At 37.5% G+C, this 21,022-nt stretch overlaps 1 protein-coding gene across 4 annotated transcripts in view; it reads left to right on the top strand.

Moving 5' to 3' along the window:
* Positions 1-21,022, top strand: part of LOC127502156 (E3 ubiquitin-protein ligase TRIM9) — a 48,163-nt gene that overhangs the window by 11,448 nt on the left and 15,693 nt on the right. For 2 of the 4 annotated variants that reach the window (XM_051874776.1, XM_051874775.1), the window contains exons 2-7: positions 8,261-8,356; positions 11,544-11,666; positions 14,152-14,262; positions 17,522-17,675; positions 19,559-19,627; positions 19,842-20,002. In XM_051874776.1, the coding sequence (XP_051730736.1) occupies positions 8,261-8,356; positions 11,544-11,666; positions 14,152-14,262; positions 17,522-17,675; positions 19,559-19,627; positions 19,842-20,002 (714 nt within the window). The remainder of the gene's footprint in view (positions 1-8,260; positions 8,357-11,543; positions 11,667-14,151; positions 14,263-17,521; positions 17,676-19,558; positions 19,628-19,841; positions 20,003-21,022) is intronic. The other 2 variants (XM_051874778.1, XM_051874777.1) reach the window with 2 other exon arrangements.

Here is a 21,022-nt window from a genome sequence, read left to right as displayed (position 1 = left end):
AGTGGCAGCCCCTCACGGATGACTGACGCATATAAACATAATAAACACAACATAAAATGTTCCAGGCCTAGTCCTCTCTCATCATTCACTGACGTCACTCCTCCTTTTATCCTTCCGGATATTCTCCGTGGGACTTGAGACTGGTGTGTGGCGCAGATGTCACTCATTAACATTAGCGCCACCGGCCTCGCTCCGCTCCCACAGCTCTCTGCCCCGCCCTGCTTCACGCCACAGTCACATTTACCTTTTTTGGCAAATGTTCATGAGTGAAATCCAGTCATTTTAACAAGAATTCAAGCAACTGGGAATTACGCATGAAAGCGAAAGATTTCCCTATGCAGATTTCGCAACAGGTTCAGTTAGTCACATAAATTACCCACACTGACCAATAGAAAGCTGCTTGGTTTGAAAGTCACTTCTGTGTGAGCTGGGCTTCGTATATCACTACACTGCTGACAACAGACACTGGAACGTTTTTGCCAGCAAAAAGGTTTAAAGGCTTAGTTTTTTTCTACAAATCATATGTTTTCATACTCTTTCATACTCAAATTCATATGAAAACGCCAACTCAAAAAAAAAATTTAAATTTCAGATCGGGTTGTCCAAAGCAGTCATTTTAGTAGGTTTGCCCACTGTCCTGTATAATATGGAATCCATATTAAATTCATATTACATAATTTGTCCTTAGCATCTTAGCATCTAGGATCCAAACAACTGAAGACTGCTTAGTATTTAGCACATTTGAATCAGTTTAGCATATACGGTAAGTATCAATCTCAAAAATTACAGATTACAATGGAAAACAAAGATGGATGTGAAAGAATAAAACCTTTTGTTTGAGAGCCTGACAAACAGACACTACATTTGACAGCAGGGGAAGGATCAAGGAGGATCAAGGAAGCGCAGCTAGCATTAGCTAACTTATATTTGTTGACTTTTTACAAGTCAGTTTCTAATTCATTTCATTGGTGCACTTTTGTTTCAATATATTTCTTGCTAAGCTAATTGGCTAATTACAATATCTAAACCACAAAGTTGAATTGTTAGTCTGTTCATCTTCAAATATTTATGTACAGTAAATATCTCATAATTTGCTTTGGTGCGACACTTTAAATGTGTTAAATCCGAGGCATTGAAGTTGTATGCCAGTGAGCCAAAGTCAAAGTGATTGCATCTCAAATGCATTTAGCACTTAGTTCAGTCAAGTAGTGATTGTCCTTTTTATAGCTACGCACACATAGCTGCAGGCATACACTGTGACTTCACATTGCATTTTGTTTTTGTTTGCAGTGTGGTCAAAAGTTTTATTAAAATCTCAAAAAATATAAACAAATGGAGAATGTCCCTCCGCTAATGTATGTGAGCCTATTTATGGGTGTCTATATCAGTTAGGATGCTTGCCTTAAAAAGGTCTCTGCTTATGAAGAGGTTCTTCACTACAATTTGGAACAGAGTCAGAAAAGGAGGTAGTTCTGGATGTGTATGGTGAAAACGACCCATTCTTTAGTGCATACTCCCCGAGGACTCATAATCAAGGTCACTACTACATCAGCACAGATTTGTATCGTCTTCTATTACACACACACACACACGCACATACACATGCACAAACAGACAGCCTCAGTCCAGCAAACATGCTGATAAGCCAAGTGCCCAATTGCCCTGTCAGAAAAATCAACCAACAGCAGTTATTGAACTGCCATGCATGTCCCTGTGATGCCCCCCCCCCCCACACACACACACACACTGCTCATCTTCCACTGTCTATAAATTCAATCACGTCTCATCACCTCTTCATCACATTGCTCTGCTGAAGTAGATAATGAGATAATAGCGCTCCGTCTTTTAGCAGGATAGAAAGCTTGAATGAAGAAGCTCCACTTTTCCATGTGATTTCATATTAGCACAGCCTTTTTCTCAGAGCTCTCCACATTATCACAGACTCACTGTTTAATTATATCAGTGCAGTGTTTTTCTACTTCTACATTCGCATGTATTCTTTTAGCAGACACCTTTTATCTCAAAGTTTATTGTCCAGCTTTCCATAGAGATTGAAATGATACAGTGGCCCCTAAAAGCTATTTGGACACCTACGCTACATTTAAAAATGAATGTCATTGAGTTATATAACAAAATGTTAAACCAACTGGCATTCACAAACACGATTTTAAATCAAAATTTTTACAAAAATGAGTTTGGATTTTAAATATTATATATACACTATATATGTTAAAGGTTTGGGGTCGGTAAGGCTGCATTTTTGGTCAAAAAGACAGTGTAATATTGTGAAATATTATTACAAATTAATATAACTGTTTTCTATTCTAATATATTTTAAAATGTAATTTATTCCTCTGATCAAAGCTGAATTTTCAGCATTATTACTCCAGTCTTCAGTGTCATATGATCCTTCAGAAATCATTCTAATATACTAATTTGATGCTCAAGTAACAATTATTATTATTATCAATGTTGAAAACAATGCTGAATATTTTTGTGAAAATATTTTTGTGGATTCTTTGATTAATATAAAGTTCAAAAGAACAGCATTTATTTGAAATAGAAATCTTTTGTAAGATTATAAATGTTTTTACTGTAAGTTTTCAGCAGTTTTACACATCCTTGCTGAATAAAAGAAAAAGAAAATATTTGTAGAAATTGTAGAGCTGATATACATTTTACTTCTGTATAAGTGACTCTGACCACCTGACCTTTGTGCTGACTGTGGTCAATAAACTACAACTACGACCGTGACATTTTGCACTTTTAAGTCTGTTAACACTATTTTAACAAAGCAAGGGAAGAAAAACAAGCCCATTTCTTTGTTTGATTCTTTGGCTGAAATTAGTTTGAGTAGTGTGAAGGAGAGCCAGATTGTACAGGGTCTATCGACAACAAAAGCAGGGGTGGGACGGTGACCCTGATGCATCATTGACCCCAGCAGTGTCCTGGTGTCTTCTTCTCGAACACACAGGCACACATACTGGGAGAAGTGGGCCATGAGAGGGGTATCTGTCAGGGTCTTGTTAGCAGGCTGGACAGCTTGCCCGGGCAGATGGCACATTAATAGAACAAGGAGATACGTCTGCGTGTGTGCTTGTGTTTGTTTATGTGTGTGTGTTTCTTTCGTTGATTTAAGAACCCGCTGATCGAAGAAGGCCAGGGAAGGCCCAGAGGAAGGAGCAGGTGGAAAGGAAATGTGTGTGTGTATCTGTGTGGATTGGTGCCAGGGTCTTTTCCACAGACTTGAGTGATCATTAGTCAAGCCAGAGTCACATGCATGGAAGATTTTTACCCTCTATTGTGTGCATTACGTTAGGAAATCACAAGAAATTTAACAGGTTTGGTTCTGATTCCTCTTAAAGTGATAGTTAACCCAAAAATGAAAATTCTGTCATCATTTACTCACCCTCATGTCATTCATGAATTTCTTTGTACTGCTGTACACAAAAGAAGGAAATTGGAAGAATGTTTGTAACCAAGCATTTCTCGTCCACCATTGACTACCATAGTAGGGGGGGAAAAAATACTATGGTAGTCAAGGGGGGGCGAGATCTGCTTGGTTACAAACATTCTTCCAAATATCTTCCTTTGTGTATAGCAGAACAAAGAAATTTATACAGGTTTGGAACAAATTAAGGCTGAGTAAATGATGAAAGAATTTTCATTTTCGGGTGAACTATCCCTTTAACAACTAACATTTTCATTAGCTGTTCTGTTAGTACTTATGATGAAGAAATATTTTGAAAAAAGGAAATGCTGAATACTTTAAATGTCTTTTAGAGGCAACATAAATACAATGTAATAATTGGCCTTTATATTACATTAAAGTGCCCCTAATAGGCTTTTCGAATATTACCTTTTTATGTAGTGTGTAATATAGCTGTTTGTGACATGCATAATAAATGGAGTTATTGTCTCCCAAAAAAAAAAAAAAAAAAAATTCTGAACTGCCTGCAACAAGTCGTCAGTCCATCAAGGCGTAATTACAGTCTTAATTCCGGCATGAACCTACATAGGTTTGTAACAAATTTGCATAATGCCAGCCTATGGTCTTCATTGGCCGCCTGTGAACAATGTCTACTTTGCCCCTCAAACACTGTAGTTGTAGCTGAGGCCTGGAAGAGTTTGGTTTGTGTTGTCAACATGTTGAGAAGACGCTGTTTTCTGAGCTGTGAAAGCAAATCCACTTTGCTGCATTTCCAAAGGATGAGGACTTGAAATGATACGGTAAAACCGACGCCATTGTTACTGTTCGTATCATTGTGTATCAAGCACTGAGGAAGTCGCCAGAGCTGAAATTCAGATATGGTAATAGGTGTTTAGTTTCTGACGTGCTGTAAGAGGTCGACCAATCACAACAGACTAGGCCATCTGACCAATCAGAGCAGAGCAGGCTTTCAGAAAGGAGGGGTTTAGAGATACTGAATCCTTTATTAAACCATTTCAGACACTGTGAGAAAAGAGTCAGGTTATCTTACGTCACGTTACCGTTTCTAGATCCAAATGCTCTAACAACAAACAGTACTAATATACACTCACGGTGTGCTGTAATGCTACCGAAAAATCATGATTCTATCTCCATACCGAAATCTCAGTTCGCTATATAGTGCTTATTACCAGCTGTTGAGATGGGATTCTCAATTGAAACTAGTGGAGATGTGGACTTGGAAACGGTATTCCTTTTGTCACGATAACCTTGTTAATAGAACTTTATTGAATAGAACATATTATTTATTGATCTTTTCACACTCTTTTCCTGTCAGAGATCTAGTGATGAGTGCTATTTCAGTGTTCCTACTAAATCTGGATTAATGAGTCACGCATCTTGGTTCTCACTCCTGCTGTCAAATGTCGGCCAGGCTCGGGCTCAGGCTGGGGGTTTTATTAAAGCTCATATGAGAATTAGATAGTTGGCACACACAATAGAGAAGGATAAAGTTTTAACCATAAAGAAACCATAATGCAAAGCTTTTGTTTGCTTTGAGATAATCAAGTCCAAATTAGTCCTTAATTCTGCTGTCTATGGATTATGGAGGTCTGTAAACCTCTGGGCAGAGCTTCTCGTGACTGAGTATTAAGTTGGCGTGTTTCAATGGTCTAAAGCCGATTCTGCACAGACACAATACAACCCATAAAAATCATTCAAATCCAGAGAGTTGAGTTTTGTTTAGAAAAATATTGACAGGACATGAAAAAGAGTTTAGTTATATTTGATTGAGTGAGTGATTGAAGTGTGTGATGTCATATTGCACAGTTGTGTTGAGTATTGTAGAGTTGGTGTTAGGTGTTGGGAATGTTATGTGGTATTTTAGAATGTTTTGTCAGGCTTGGGGTCTTTGAGATGTGTTTGAGGATATTGGGAATGTGGGGTGCGTTTAAGGATTTTGGGAAAATGGTGAAGCTGGATTGCTGGACTGGATCATGGTCCTTTGATCCAGGATATTGGGTGGTGTTTGAGGATTCTGGGTAATGTTGGATTGGTAGGATTGGATGATGCTAATGTGAGGCTCTTGGACATCATTTTTCAAGGCCCCACAGAAATGATGGGTGTTGTTTTGAAGATGCTGGAAATGTTGGGTGGTGTTTGAGGATGCTCAAAATATGGGTTGTATTTGAGGATGCTGGGAATGTTGGGTGGTATTTGAGAATGCTGGAACATTTTGTTGGTGTTTGAAGGGTGCTGGAAAAGTTGGGTGGTGTTTGAAGTTTCTGAAAATGTCATGCAGTGTTTTGAAGATGCTGGGAGTGTTGAGTGGTGTTTGAAGCTGCTGGGAATGTTACGTGGTGTTTGAGGATGCTGGAAATTTTGTTGGTGTTTGAGGATGCTGGAAAAGTTGGGTGGTGTTTGAAGCTTCTGAGAAAGTTGGGCAATGTTTTGAGGATGCTGGGAGTGTTGAGTGGTGTTTAAAGCTGATATGAATGTTGGGTGGTGTTTGAGGATGCTGAAAATATGGGTTGTATATGAAGATACTGGGAATGTTGGGTGGTATTTGACAATGCTGAGAATGTTTGGTGGTTTTTGAAGCTGCTGGGAATGTTCAGTGGTGTTTGAAGATGGTGGAAAATTTTGTTGGTGTCTGAGAATGCTGGAAAAGTTGGGTGGTGTTTAAAGCTTCTGAGAATGCTGGGTGGTGTTTGAGGATGCTGAGAATGCTGGGCAGTGTTTTGAAGACACTGAGAGTGTTGAGTGGTGTTTGAAGATGCTGGGAATGTTGGGTGGTGTTTGAGAATGCTGAGAATGCTGGTCAGTGTTTTGAAGACACTGGGAGTGTTGAATGGTGTTTGAAGATGCTGGGAGGGTTGAGTGGTGTTTGAAGCTGCTGGGAATGTTGGGTGGTGTTTGAGGATGCTGAGAATGTTGGGCAGTGTTTTGAAGACACTGGGAGGGTTGAGTGGTGTTTGAAGATGCTGGGAATGTTTGGTGGTGTTTGAGGATGGTGGAAATATTTGAGGATGTTTTGAATATGGGGTGTATTTGAAGATGCTGGGAATGTTTGGTGGTGTGTTATGTTAATGTTTTATGTTTTATGTCTGCTCTTCTGTGGTCACCACTGTGGTCCCCTGCTCCACCTTGTTCCCAAGGCCCTCTGCACCTCCCCTCATGAACCCTTGAACTGCCTGTTTCCAGCCTGTTTTTGGAGTGTCTGGAACCCTCTCCTTAAATGGAGGAGGGGCTCTGTCATGTATCCCCTGTTTTATGTTTTTGGACTTTTATGTTGAAATTCTTGTTTCTGTGTTCCCTGTGATGTTTTTGTAGTCCTTTGTAGTTTTATTTATAATTGTTTCCCTGTGATTGTCTCCCCATGTGTTCTATGTTTCCTTGTTAAACCTCATGTATTTAAGGCCTGGATTCCTTGGCTGTGTCTGAAATCACCCCCTATACCCTTAAATAGGGCACTATTTGAGGGGACAGCCATTTGTAGTGGTGTCCAAAACCATAGTGGACATTATCGAGTGCTCTCATTCAATCCCACAATGCACCGCAATAACAAGTATACAACCGATGTATCCTCAACAGCGAGAGAATACTCAAAAATGCACTGTGACGGTCGCTCTGAATGAATTCCCTCGTCTGACCAGAAGATGGTGCCCGCAGCTAAATTATCGTTGCATCCATTTTCCGAACCACTGGTCCAATGTGGCTACAGCGTAATATCATATAGGTATAAATTCCTTTTTAATTGATTGTTAAATTGTTTAATTAAGGTTTACACATGCTAGTTGCCATGACAGAGTTCAAGATAAATCTTTTCATTACTACTAGAGCTGCCAGTTTGCTAAATTTCAAATGATTATTAAACAGCAAGCACAAACTATGCAAAAGTGGCAGCCTTTCCGGTGCATTCAGTGTCACTCGTTTTCAACTTCAAGTGGAACGATATTAGTGGAGTAATGTAGGAAATAGTGAATGAGGGTATAGGGGGCGATTTCAAACACAGCCCCTGTGTTTTACTGTCAGTTGTCGTTTGTGTTCATGTTCTCATTCCTTGGATTCTGTTCGTGTTTTGGTGTCTATGTGTTTTTAGTTCTTTTATTAAATAGTTGTATTTAGATCCATTGTTTTCTCTTGCTTCTTTGAACCTGCGTGTTATAAGAATGCTCATTCATGTTGGATGTTTCAGGATTTTGGGATTGTTGGGTGTCATTTTATGATGCTGAGTAATGTTGAATTGGCATGGCCAGATCAGCGGCCTGTGAGGAGGCCCTTGGGCAGTGGGTCTTATTCTTTCTTTTGGTGTTATTTCATTAGAATAAAAGGCTACTTTTGAATGGCTGTCAAGGGTGAAAGATACTTCTTGCCCACATAATGTTTTAGCTATGGCATGTACCAACAGGGACTAACAGTCTATGCTAAACAGCCAAACCTTGACCTCTTGAGTCTGAAGATGTTGGGAATCTGGGGTATGTTTATGAATGGTGGCAATGTCGGGAGATATTTGAGGATGCCAGGTAATGTTGGGTTGATCAGGACTCTAAATAATGGTAGGTTGTATTTTAGGATGCGTGGAATGTTAGGTAGTGTTTGAGAATGCTCTTTAAGGTTGGACAGTGTTGGAGTATGCTGGAAATGATCAGTGGGATGTAGTTGGTGAATAGCTCCATGAACTTGTGAAATTTTTTATGTAGCATGAATAGATTAATTGAATTGATTAAGGGTTACATAACATAAAATTGCTCACAGCTCTATCAACAAATGATTTTTGATGAAAAGATTTTGAAGCATTTTGAATTAAGTGACCTGTGTTTTTGTGTGCAGTGTCAGCTGTCCCAGGCGTTAAATGGAGTGTCTGATAAAGCCAAGGAGGCCAAGGAGTTCCTGGTGCAACTGAAAAACTTGCTTCAGCAGATACAGGTATATAACTCTTCATCAGGCTTTGTTATGTGTTTTGATGTATTAGAAATATGAAAATGATGTAAACTCTTAAAATATTAAATGCTTACATAGGTTAGAAGTTTTGATGAATATCTTCCAATAAGTATCACTATGTTTTAAACTCTTATGAATAAAAAATTGCCTTCACATCAGAGCAAAAATAATAATATAATCAAAATAGCCATGCAAGCAGCACTCAAATATTATCTTGTCCTCTTTGATTTGCGAGTGTCTCATTAAATATGCAAATTACTATCTTGTTAAAAATGAAGTGGGGTAATTATGATGTTCAGCATGTATCAAACAAACATGCCATATGTTAGATGTTAACATGAATTTTGTTGGCATGTTTTTGCATTGAACATCAAAGGTTTTCAACCAGGGTTCCATGGGGGTCTGTGCAAGAGAGTCTGTAGGCAGATATATCATGAAGGATTAAAAATATAAAAATAGTTTATGACAAGTTTGGAACATCAATTAGAACGTAATGTAATGTTGAAATAAAATGTTATTGGAAAAATTTTACGTTATACTGGGGGTCCCTGGAGCAGGTGTTGAAAAACCCTGTCTAGAGAAATAAAACTGTTGTAGCTTAACATTTATTTGTAGTGAATGTTGATCAAATGCAATTGCTGCATACAATCGAATCCATGCATGTATATGAATGTCATGAGTATTGAACTGTATTCTGCCTGGAGACCACTGGATTATGAGCTCTGAGCTATTTTTACTAAAGTGGAGAGTATAATGCCTTTTCATACTGACCAGCAGCTGAGGGAGAGAGAGAGATTGTCTTTAAAAGCCTCTGTAAGTAGACTTTGAACTAAAGTGCTACAGAGATCAGTGATTTTCAATGTAATGTGACATACCGGCACACACAGAGACAAGTCCTGCAGAAGGACTATAGTCTGGTTTCAAGCCTGACTTCTTATTTTAAAATGTACCAGTCATACATGCTCATATCAAATGTCTCCTCTTCATCATCTTTTTGTAGTAGATGAAATGACTCAGTCCCATCAGCCCTAGTGTCAGTGTGTGGGTGTATGTCTCACATCTGAATCACAACCATACTCAAAGTGAATGAACGATTAGTTCCGTTCTAAACTCCTACACCACAGACGATCTCAAACTGATCTTTGCCAGCTTAACAAAATACATTTTAAAGTTGAAGTGTGTCATTTCCGTGACACTAGGGGTACCAAGCAGAATAGAGATTCAAATACTCTGTCTTTAATTGCTTGCACAAACAGGGAGTCCAGCACCAAACTCACACCACTGGTTGAGCCCAAGCCTGGTTTGCATGGTCCAGTTTGCCTGTTCTGGTGGATGCTGTAACTACACCATTCTGATGCCTTTAAAAGCATCCTTGCCCATTGACGGACATTATGAAGTAGCTGTGTAAAAAAAAGTAAAATTTAATTGCACATATTTCAATATACTGTTGTTGATTTTATTTGAAGGGTGATGTTATATCTGTTGCTTGATGCCTTGTTCTGTTTCTGACATACTCCCTGTGCTTGCGCTACTTCAGACAACAGTACAAATGGATTTAGAACTTTCGTTTTGGCATGTTCAGTGTAGACAGCCTCAAGCATCTATTGTAGACATTTGTAGGTTGATTTTGTCACATTGTGGCTTGGCAAGACTTGCCTCTGCTTGTTCGAGCATCAGTGAACAAGCAAAACAAAACCAGAAACAATTAATGAGTTTGGGACAGGGCTATCTGTTCGATCAACCAATGGCAGACAGGGGTGTATTTGTGAAACTTGTTTGAAAACAGCTCCCTCCCCAGTCCACCCAGACCATATATTGAAGCTAACCTGTAAAGCAGCTTTTTTTAAAAAAAACTTGTCACATATAAACATCATATTGTATCCACATTGCCACAATTTTAAAGGGGACCTATGTCCCTTTTACAAGATGTAGCCTAATATAATCCTCTGGTGTCCCCAGAATGCGTCTGTGAAGTTTCAGCTCAAAATACCCCACAGATCATTTATTATAGCTTGTCAAATTTGCCCTATTTGGGTGTGAGGAAAAACACAGTGTTTTTGTGTGTGTCCCTTTAAATGCAAATGAGCTGCTGCTCCTGGCCCCCTTTCCAGAAGAGGGCAGAGCTTCAACAGCTCACGCTTTGGTTGCTCAACAACAACAAAGCTGGAGAATCTCACGCAGCCAAAATGACGATTGTCAGTAACGGTGTTCAGCCTTACATTGTTCAAACTGGAGTCAGACACTGATGTAGAGAATCAGGAAGAAGTTACAACTTTTAGGATGCATTTGGACATTTCTGAATGGTTAGTGGATAAATTTATGTAGTTGCTGTGTTTGCTTTTGTGCTAATCCAGCATTAAATTGACCCTTTAAATTGGCATTAAATTGAGCTCATTGTAGTCCCTACCAGCCATTTGTTGTAGTCCTTAAAAAGTGATTTCTTTAAAATGTCTCCCTTTGCATTGAACTTTGAGCATCGTAACTTTGCATATGTTGTTTATGCTCAAACAGCAACATTACACACTAACTTAAGTTAAAAAAGTGAAATCATAATCAACCACCCCTTTAAATTATAACTGCCCATATAAACACTATTTTAGTCTATTTAGAAAATTAAAATATGCAAATGTACAAATTTTCAAATGTTAGCAAATAATAAGAGGTATTTTACATATAGAAGTCTTAAAGGTACAGTAGCATGTTTAATTCTTAAGGCTCAGACAGAGGGTGGAAAATTGTGGACTCAACAACTTTATCACAACAAACTTTATTAGCAGACTTCTTCTGGAGGGGGGTTAAAATGTTACAAAAGTTTTATATTTAGAACAAAGCAAAATGATTGAGATATATGTTATGTACTGTTTTATAGGAGTGTATACTGTGTGTGTGGTTCAGGTATTCCCTATGTTGTGGGACATTTTTTGGTCCCCATGAGGAAAACAGCTTATAAATTATGTCATTATCATTTTAAACTAAGTGATGTTTTTTGGAAATGTAAAAATGCAGAAAGTTTTCTGTGATGGGTATGTTTAGGGGTAGGGTTAGGGGATAGAATATTCAGTTTGTACAGTATAATGGAAAGTCCTATGGAAAGTCCCCATAAAACATGGAAACCCAATGTGTGTGTGTGTGTGTGTGTGTGTGTGTGTGTGTGTGTGTGTGTGTGTAACAGGAGAACGGGGTTGAGTTTGAGGCATGTCTGGTCGCTCAGTGTGACTCTCTGATTGAAGCGCTCACTCGGCAGAAGGCCAAACTGCTCACCAAGGTCACAAAGGAGAAAGAAAGCAAACTGAAGGTAGGTCAACACACACACACACACACACACTTTTTGACAAGGGTCCACAAACCTAAAATTAGGCATAATACTTTTTTCGGAGTAGTAATAATAACATCAGCTTAAAACCATTCAAAAGTTCAACTTTAACTACTTTAAATTTTGCAGCAGCAAGATTATTTCCTCAATCGGTCACATGATAATGTAGCCTGCTTCACCACACAGATGGGATAGAGGGAGAGAGTTTCTGTAATACTGTAAAACACTATTAGTGTCGTGACCATACGGAAAGCAGATTGAGTTTTTGTCTCATCTGTGTGACTCCATATGGTCAGAATAAAGTGAGATTTATTTAATCTAACTGTATGTAAGGAATAAAATTTTATTTACTCAGTGCATGATCAAAAACGTGCACTAGTAGCATATCTGAATGCTTTTAAATTATTTTTTTTTTATTTTTTTTTTAGTTTAATGTATTTTTTGAGGGGAAGTTGCAAGCACTAATGGCAATGTTTAAATTAGCATGATGCTTCTGGTGCCATTTTCATCATCTCTGGTTGTATCCACCATATCACCAGCAATCCAGTCTATAAGTAGCGTTTTTCCACTAAGATAATTTGTGACTAATAGTTATACTATTAGCCACAAATTATCTTAATGATAGATGTTTTTTGTTCCTCCATCTTCCGGGGTCTGTGTGCAGTTAATCAAATGAAGTGTTCTTGTGTTTGCAGCGACAGGAGACGTCATTTTCTACTCTAATTCTTTTCTTCCACGCCAGTAGTCTGACAACAGAGCTTTACACATGCCCTCTTTCACCACAATGAACAGGGGATGACGGGAGTTACGGAGTTAATCCATACGATGCTTTATATCACAGAGATGCAAGATTATATTGTGCTTTCAAAGCACTGAATTTATCTACAGTTCATGTAATGGAACTTGGGTGTGTAAAATAAAAAAGCAGACAGGAAAGCAGAAGAATTTAGGTTACCCTGGTGTATCTATCACTCTTTTCACATTAAACATCAGTTCATTTGACACAGATTTTTAATCACAAAGAGGTTGGCAGACAAAAAAGTGGAAATTTAAAATAAAGGGCATCTATTTTCCTTCATATTTCCATATTGTCAAACTCACATTAACAATGTCTTTAAGCATTATTAATTTATTTTGTCTGATTGAGATGCCAGTTTTGTTTAAATATTCATTCATTTATACCTTAAAGGGTTAATGCTGGTTCTGTCAGTTATAATTAAACAGTCATTCATCTCATTCCAGAGAGAGCTTGACAAGCGCATCATCAAATAATTATGCATTATAATTAATGCAGAATTAATAAAGAGTGACTTAAAGAGTGATTTGATCAGATCTGCACAATTAGATATGGATGGATAAATGAATATGATTAATGAAGTCAAACATTCAATTCTTTGTATTTCAAAAACAAACATTAAAGACCCCCTGCGGTGAAAATCAAGTTTTATATGGTAAATAGGTGTTTAGGAATTTCATACATACAGGCTCATTTTAGCATGGCTAGAATGCTGTATTGATCACACCACACCTATTTTAACACCTGTTTGCCACCTGATGTCACCTGTTGGAGTTTGGGTTCCTTGCTGCTGTCGCCTTTGGCTTGCTTAGTTGGGGACACTTGACATTTGATATTCAACAGTGTTTTGATCTGCCTGCATTGACACCATTGTATGCGAAGTGAACTGAGCTGGATGATGACATCACTGTTCACTCCAGCGCTGATATAGATAAATTAACAAAATTAATAACTACTGATTCTTACAACCGAATTAATCGATACTGAATTTACTTATGATGGACAATGACACCATTTTCTTTAAGAGCTGCTGTGCAGCCAAAATTATATACCAGTTATCACTGTAAAGCTGCTTTGACACAATCTGCATTGTAAAAAGCGCTATATAAATAAAGGTGACTTGACTCAACTTGACTTGATCAATCAACATCCAGGATAGGTGAGAAAATATTTTAGTTTAGTGTAATGTATTATAATGTTTATTTTAGTGCAATGCCTTGCTCCATTTAAAGTGCATTACTGTAAAATAATTTTCTGTTGAAAGCATTTTCTGTGGTAACTGACTGAGCTTAACTTGTATTGAACCCCGGAACATTGCCTTAATTGGCTGAAACTGAAGATCCTTGACAACCATACAAATCTGGGGCCAGTTGCGTAAACATAGCCTTTAAGTTAAGGCTATGTTTTAAGAACTAGTCTGTCCAACTAGCGATTAGTTAAAGCTAATCAGTCTTACTTTTCAGAATCAAATTAGACCAATCTACCTTTTTGTGTAAGTTGTGTTTTTGGGTGATCCTGATATTAGTTATATGACTTTTGAAGCATTTGTCTGATGTGACACTCAACTCATGAGTTCATCACTATGAGCTGGTCTTTGATGGAATGTCTCTTATGCTACTGCTCAGACTGTATGTGTGTGATGAGAATTTAACCATCGCCTTTCTGTTTCAGACTGTAAAGGATCAGATAACTCACTGCACCATGAAGCTCCGACAGACCACAGGAATGATGGAATTCTGTCTGGAGGTTATTAAAGAGAACGATCCCAGTGGATTCCTACAGGTACAAAGAGAAACAGAAAAACCCAGAGAGAAACACAAAGCCAAAGGTCAAAGATCTAAAATAATAATAATAATAATAATAATAATAATAATGATAAACTCACATACAGTAGGTGTGTTACTGGCCACTGTTTTAATCTACTTACATCAAATGCAAAACACTTTTCTATGGACGTATTGGATTTTTTCGCTGATGCGCCAAAATGTCTTAATTTCAGTGTTTTCGACCATCAGTATACTGCATTATATTCATGTTGCGCAATGTTATTAACTCAGTTTCTTCAGCACCCCAAAAAATGAGATTCCTTCTTTACCTCTATGTACGAATCTGCGCATAACAACATCATTCATGTATGTCAGTGTGGAATAGATGCGATTAAAGTGTTTACATGCATGTTTATTGTGATTCAAATCGGCATACGCCATATATATTACTACAATTATGGTTACAACCAGGGCCTAAAACTAACTTTTTGCCACACCTGCCAAGGAAACTGCCATTAAACTGTTTTTGCAAAAACAGCCAGTTATGACACCAAAATTTTAGATACCACTGAAAATTTACAATTCTCTTTTCATAGTTTTCATGTGACGTCACACACTTATAGGAAAACTCACCACAAACAATGCTTTCCTCCATTGCCCACCATTTTTACCAGGTTTGTGCTAAGTACTAATGTAGTAAGACAATTGAAATTAAAATACCAATTCAGTATACACCTTATTGATGATGCATATTATGTACAGGCAAGTAGATTAACCCAGAATTGAAATATAACACACAGTTTCTCATTAGGTGTTTTTCAAAGAAAACCATTATAAACAAAATGCTTAACCATTTAACATGTTGCATTCATATTATGGGCTCATCTGCTCACCTGTATATAGTATACGTCTTCAGTAAGGTTTATACTAAATTTGATCTTTTAATATCACTGTTTTAGTACATTAAGGCATTAGTACATTAATGTACATTAGTACATTAAGGTTTTTCACAATAACCGTTTTAGAATGTCATGCTGTTTTTTGTAGTGGCTGAAATACTGCAGAAGATGCTGTGTATGGATCACAAACTTGCATTTTGTTCACATGTTTTTGATTTTCTTCTTTTGAGATGGACAATTGACAGGTCTGTAATGCAGTTCCATGCATGTTTTGTGGGAGTCATGTGACTGAAAACTATGAATTCCAATGATACCACAGCTAAAACTACTATCCTAACTAATATAAATTTAAAACATTATTAAAGACAAGTAACAGCAGTTTTCAGCTAGAGACACTGAATAAAGTAATCAAATTTAAAATAACTCTGGATCATCTTCAGTGTATAAATTAAACATAGATTAATCCTTATTAAAGTTTAAAAAATTATTCAGTCAAGAGCAGCAAGTAATTTTTTCCCACACAGCGTGTGAGTAATGAATTGAGTTCCCTTTCGCATCTTCTTTTAGTACAATAAAAACACAGACAGCAGCAGGAATATTAGGCTGCTGTCACTTTAAGATCTAATGCACGGATCCAGTATACTGATACTGTACACATGCGTTGTCCTAATTTCTGTCTATGCTAATTCAGAAGTATGCTAATTCAGAAGTTTGAATGAATGTAAGATGCACACTGGTAATTGTGATATAAACTCGCAATTGTAAAAAAAAAAAAAAAAAAAAAAGATATCAGAATTATGAGATGAAAAGTTGCTATTACCTTTTCTATTTTTTTATTCCATAGCGGAAACAAGCTTTCATAGTGTTTGCCTGCTGTTTAGACTGGCCCTCAGCAATTAAACTCTTTTAATAATTGATCTTTCATAGCAGTGAGTGTAAAACAGAGAGCGAAGACTGCTTCAGAGGAGCAACGATGCCTCTTTACTGAATTTTTTATGAAGTATCAATTGTGATGTTTCTATGAGTGTCTTCACAAAGCATGTAATGTGAGTCAGAGATGCCTGTCCAGCAGAGATTTCTGAAAAAGATAGAGAGAGAGGCAGTTGGCAGACAGTACTATACAGTGATTTGTCTTGATCCCAAAATACAAAGAAGAGTGATACAAAGTCGAGTACAAAAAAATCCCTGAAACACTGTGCAAAATGTGATGGACTAAACTTTTATACTGTGCATCAATGGCAACCTCACACAGTACCAAAACTGTTCAAAACATGTCCTTAAGGGAATAGTTCACCTAAACCATTTTCCAACCATAAAAGTAGATTTTTTAAAATGATTGTTTATTGTGATTATTTTAATTAATAATAATTAAAGAATATATACAGTGATTATAATAAATAATGACAAACAACAGAATAATAAAAATAACAAATTAAAATAAATAATATTATTATTATATTAATATTTGATTTTCTAAAGGCCCACACTAAAGGATTTTTAAAATCTTATCAGATTTTCCAAATGCGAGAGACCACAAACATGACGATAAAAAACAAACAGTTTTGTTCCTATAGTGCAGGGGTGTCCAAACTCTGTCCTGGAGGGACGCTGTCCTGCAGAGTTTAGCTCCAACCAGCTCCAAAACACCTGCCTAGAAGTTTCTATATGCCTAGTTAGATCTTGATTAGCTGGTTCAGGTGTGTTTAATTGGGGTTGGAGCTAAATTCTGCAGGACAGCGGCCCTCCAGGACCGAGTTTGGACACCCCTGCTATAGTGCGTGGAGTGCTGTGAAGTGACCAAGACAGCACACCACACACTAACAGATTCCATTCTCAAACAACCAGAGCCCCGACTGTGAACACGCGAAATCCCGCAAAATCTCTCACAGTCAGATGCGACTTTAGAGTAAACGGATGACGGATGGCGGATGACGGGCAAAAAAATGGTGATAATAGTGTTTGGACTGCTTTTTACAGAAAATGCGGGGGAAAAAAGAAGGTTTGGATAAAGTCATATTATGCTTCTGTCTTTTCATCAGCACGCTTTCTGATTGGCATGTGGCACAAAAAGACACCCAATCTACAGAGCACATGTGTATTTTACCTCAGGGTTTCCCCCCATACAACAGGATTTCTAATCCTGAGATTGGTGCGGCCCCGACGTTCTTCTGAGCAGATTCAATCACTCTTAACACACCTTAAACCACAGGAACATCTGATAAGATAATCTGTAGAATATAATCGCGACTTTACCTAGGATTGTCGGAAGGAAAGATTTGGGCCCAAAATCGGCCCAATTATCTTGTAGTGTGAGGGTGCCTTAAGACATCACAGTTGATCATTTCTCTTCTCTTCTTCATTTCTTTCTTCTTCCAGATCTCAGATGCATTGATAAAGCGTGTTCAGGCCTCTCAGGACCAGTGGGTAAAAGGTGCGTTGGAGCCAAAGGTCTGCCCAGAATTTGCCTTGACAGTCAACACAGACCCTCTGATGCAGTCAATTCTCCAGCTGGACTTCACCCAGAATAAAGGTAACATGTGACAACACACCAAACAAATGAGATTTAACATTCGCTGTTTGTGGTCACCAGTGTTTGGGGAATAACATTACATGATAAGGTTATGTTTTGAAACTAATAATTTTTAAGATTTGGCATGTTATTGCGATAAAACAGATGGATGGAACACATCGGAAGTGACAGAGAACACTTACAATACAATTCATTTGGGTTGGAAAGACTGTTTTGAAATAAATTAATCCTTTTTTTCCATCATGGATTTCAAATAAATGATGTTCTTTTGAACTTTCTATTCATCAAATAATATAAAAAAAATGCATCAAGGTTTCCACAAAAATATCAAGCAGCACAACTGTTTTCAACGCTGATTCAACACTGCATTGTTATGGGGATGGTTCAGAAATATTTGCTGAAATGTATGTAGATTTCAATAATTAATTAATCCTGCAACATATTTTGCGTAATTATCGCAAAGTTACTTGTTAATGAGTAATGCAGTAATTAGGCATGTGACGGCATCAAATTTTCATGTTGCGATAATTGCTGAAGCTTTTATCACAGTATACGGTATTATCACAATATTGAAATAAGATGCAAAAAAAGTGTTGTCATATAACAGGTTTAAGAACTCTTTTTCTTATAACAATTACAATTACGCAATACACACAAAAAAAGTAAAATGTTTCAAACAGATTAAAGTGCAAAAGAATTACTATAAAGATCAACAGGTAACACTGTACAATAAAGGTCTCATTATTTAACGTTAGTTAATGCATTAACTAAGATTAAGAATGTTTTGTTACAGAAGGTATTATTTTCTGTTAATGTTAGTTAAAAAATACAACTGATCATTGTTAGTTTTAGCTCAGGTCCATTAAATAATAGTTAATAATAGTTACAGCTTTTTAGTAATGTTATTAAACTTTAAATAAGAAATTAACAATAACTAGGATTAATAAATGCTTTTCATTGTCAGTTTGATAATAAGGAATTAACATGTTAACTAATGTTAACTAGTGTTACTGAACAATAACAAATAATCAGAACATGTTCAATCATTCTAGCATGTTGTAGTCCAGATTAAAATAAATAGCCTTTTAAGTCTTTAAGTATTAAGTAATTGGTGCTGTGATGAACAACATTGCGAATACAAAAAAAAACTAAATGGCTATTTGAAGCATTTTAGATACTGTTCAGTAGCGCAGTTGATTTGTTTACGGGGTTTCCGGGGTAACCGCAGAATTTCTGCTGTTTCATCAGCACCCTCTGCTGTCAGAGAGTGAACGTGCACTTTCAGCGTGTCTCCTTCACTCGTTCCGCCATGTGCTTCTCGTGCATGTTGAGCTTGTTTACATCTAGTGCGCGTCCCTTTGACGCAGCATACAGCGGTGTTGTGCATTTTATACGTTAGATGGGGCAAGTATTCTTAAAATGTATTCTAAAAATTGTAATAATTCGTAATAAACAATTATTCACAGTATTTTGAAGTTCCCATGATAACAATATCGTGCATTTTCAATATCGTGATATATCGTATTTCCGAATATCGGCACATGTCTAGCAGTAATGTAACACCTTACTTTAAAAAAGTAACGTTCTCCAACACTGGTGGTCACTTTAGGCTAATAATATATTGTTTTATATATTTGTTGCAATGAGATTCTTGTTTTCCATTTAGAACTTGATTCTAGAATCCAAGGACTAGTAAACAAACTCTTCAACATTGGCAACTGAACCAATATATCTTGCAAATTCAAATTCATCATCGTCTCGAAGAATAGTTTACACAATCCAAGCACAAATTCCATAATTCCTAGTTTCAGAGGCAAATGATCCCCCCCCCCAGTTTTACCTTTATACATGCAACACCTGCTTTGTCCGATATCATCTTTCAGATGGTCAGGAGGCTGCATCATTGAAACAAATGCATGCAAGTGACCAGAAAGAGGAGGAGAACACAGGAGGTATTTCAGAGCTGCTACAAACTGTTCCCCTGTAATGCTCGACCCCACCCCAAACCACAGTCCCTTATCCTCCGTATGTTTCTTAGATGCACCAGTGACTTTCAGGAAGTGCTTACTCCCATGCATGTCACTCCAGATTTATCCTTGTTTAACCTTCTGATGCCTCAGAGGATGATAGTCAATGCTTAAATGTGTACATTGTTCTCTCTTTTAGCAGAGAGCCCCACAGTGCCTCCCGCACCACTGTTACAGTTGGAAAAATGCTGCATGCGGAACAACAGCGCCACTCTGGCCTGGAGGATAACTACAGTCCAAGCCCTGCCTGTAGAGGGTTACGTGCTGGAGCTGGATGACGGGAATGGCGGGCCTTACCGGGTACCTGGTCAACATTTTATTTCCACACTGAAATCATTCATCAGTCAGGAAAACTTGTTTATTTTGTACTCTGAATGCTAAATGAACATCCCATGAAATCAACTGATTAGTACAGTTTTCACTCCTGTGCTGAGGTATTTCTCAGTGAAACAAGTCATTTGGCCAAGACATTTTGAAGAATTTGTCCCTCTTTTAAAAAAATAGTCAATAGCAAGTTTACATCACAGCCATGAACGTGATTTGCTATTTGTGTAACACATGCTAGCTAATCTGGGATGCTATGCAATGCTAGCCTCCTATGCGGGTTGACGCCAGTTCGAATCCCACTTGGAGCAGTGCAAGTAGGAACTGTGATGTTGGTGCCGTGACCCAGATGGTAGTAGGGATGTCACGGTTGGGAAATTTTCACACATTTTCACAACCTCAAGCTAGCAGCTGTGGTCTTCAACGACCTTGTTAGCTGCCCATTCAGAATGATGTAAGTAGGTCCAGTTACATTTGTTGCTAATCAGAGGTATGACCTCAAAGCTAACAGACATGGACAAGAAGCCACAAATGCTAAATGCAAATATTGAAACACATATATAACCATTGTGGATTTAGAACAGGGGTGTCCATTCCTGCTCCTGGAGGGCACAAATGAATGAAAATAAGGGAGTGAATTAGTCCAAGGTGGTGCGATGTAACTAAAATGTGGAAACAAATTAAGTAGTGAGAACGAATTTATAATTTGTGGCCATGATATTTTGTCATGTGCGAGGCTCTGTACAATAAAACTATGCAAGGTAAAAGAAAATATGACTGCAACTACAGTACATTAAACAATAATTATGGCATTGTGTTGTCGTCATTTGACATCCAATGCAAAATCTGTTTTCTAAAGAAAAAACAGTTGATAGAATGACTGATTTCCATCCATCCATCCATCAAATGATGCCTTTTTGTTATCTAGTTTTTTTAATGCTTGCAAAATAATAAATAAATTATCTTCTTCTCTTTAAGACATCTACAGCTTATTTT

Source organism: Ctenopharyngodon idella, chromosome 20, assembly GCF_019924925.1.
Source record: "Ctenopharyngodon idella isolate HZGC_01 chromosome 20, HZGC01, whole genome shotgun sequence".
Classification (NCBI taxonomy): Eukaryota; Metazoa; Chordata; class Actinopteri; order Cypriniformes; family Xenocyprididae; genus Ctenopharyngodon; species Ctenopharyngodon idella.
Note: the sequence above shows the minus strand (reverse complement) of the source record. Positions and strands in the feature narration are given on the sequence as shown.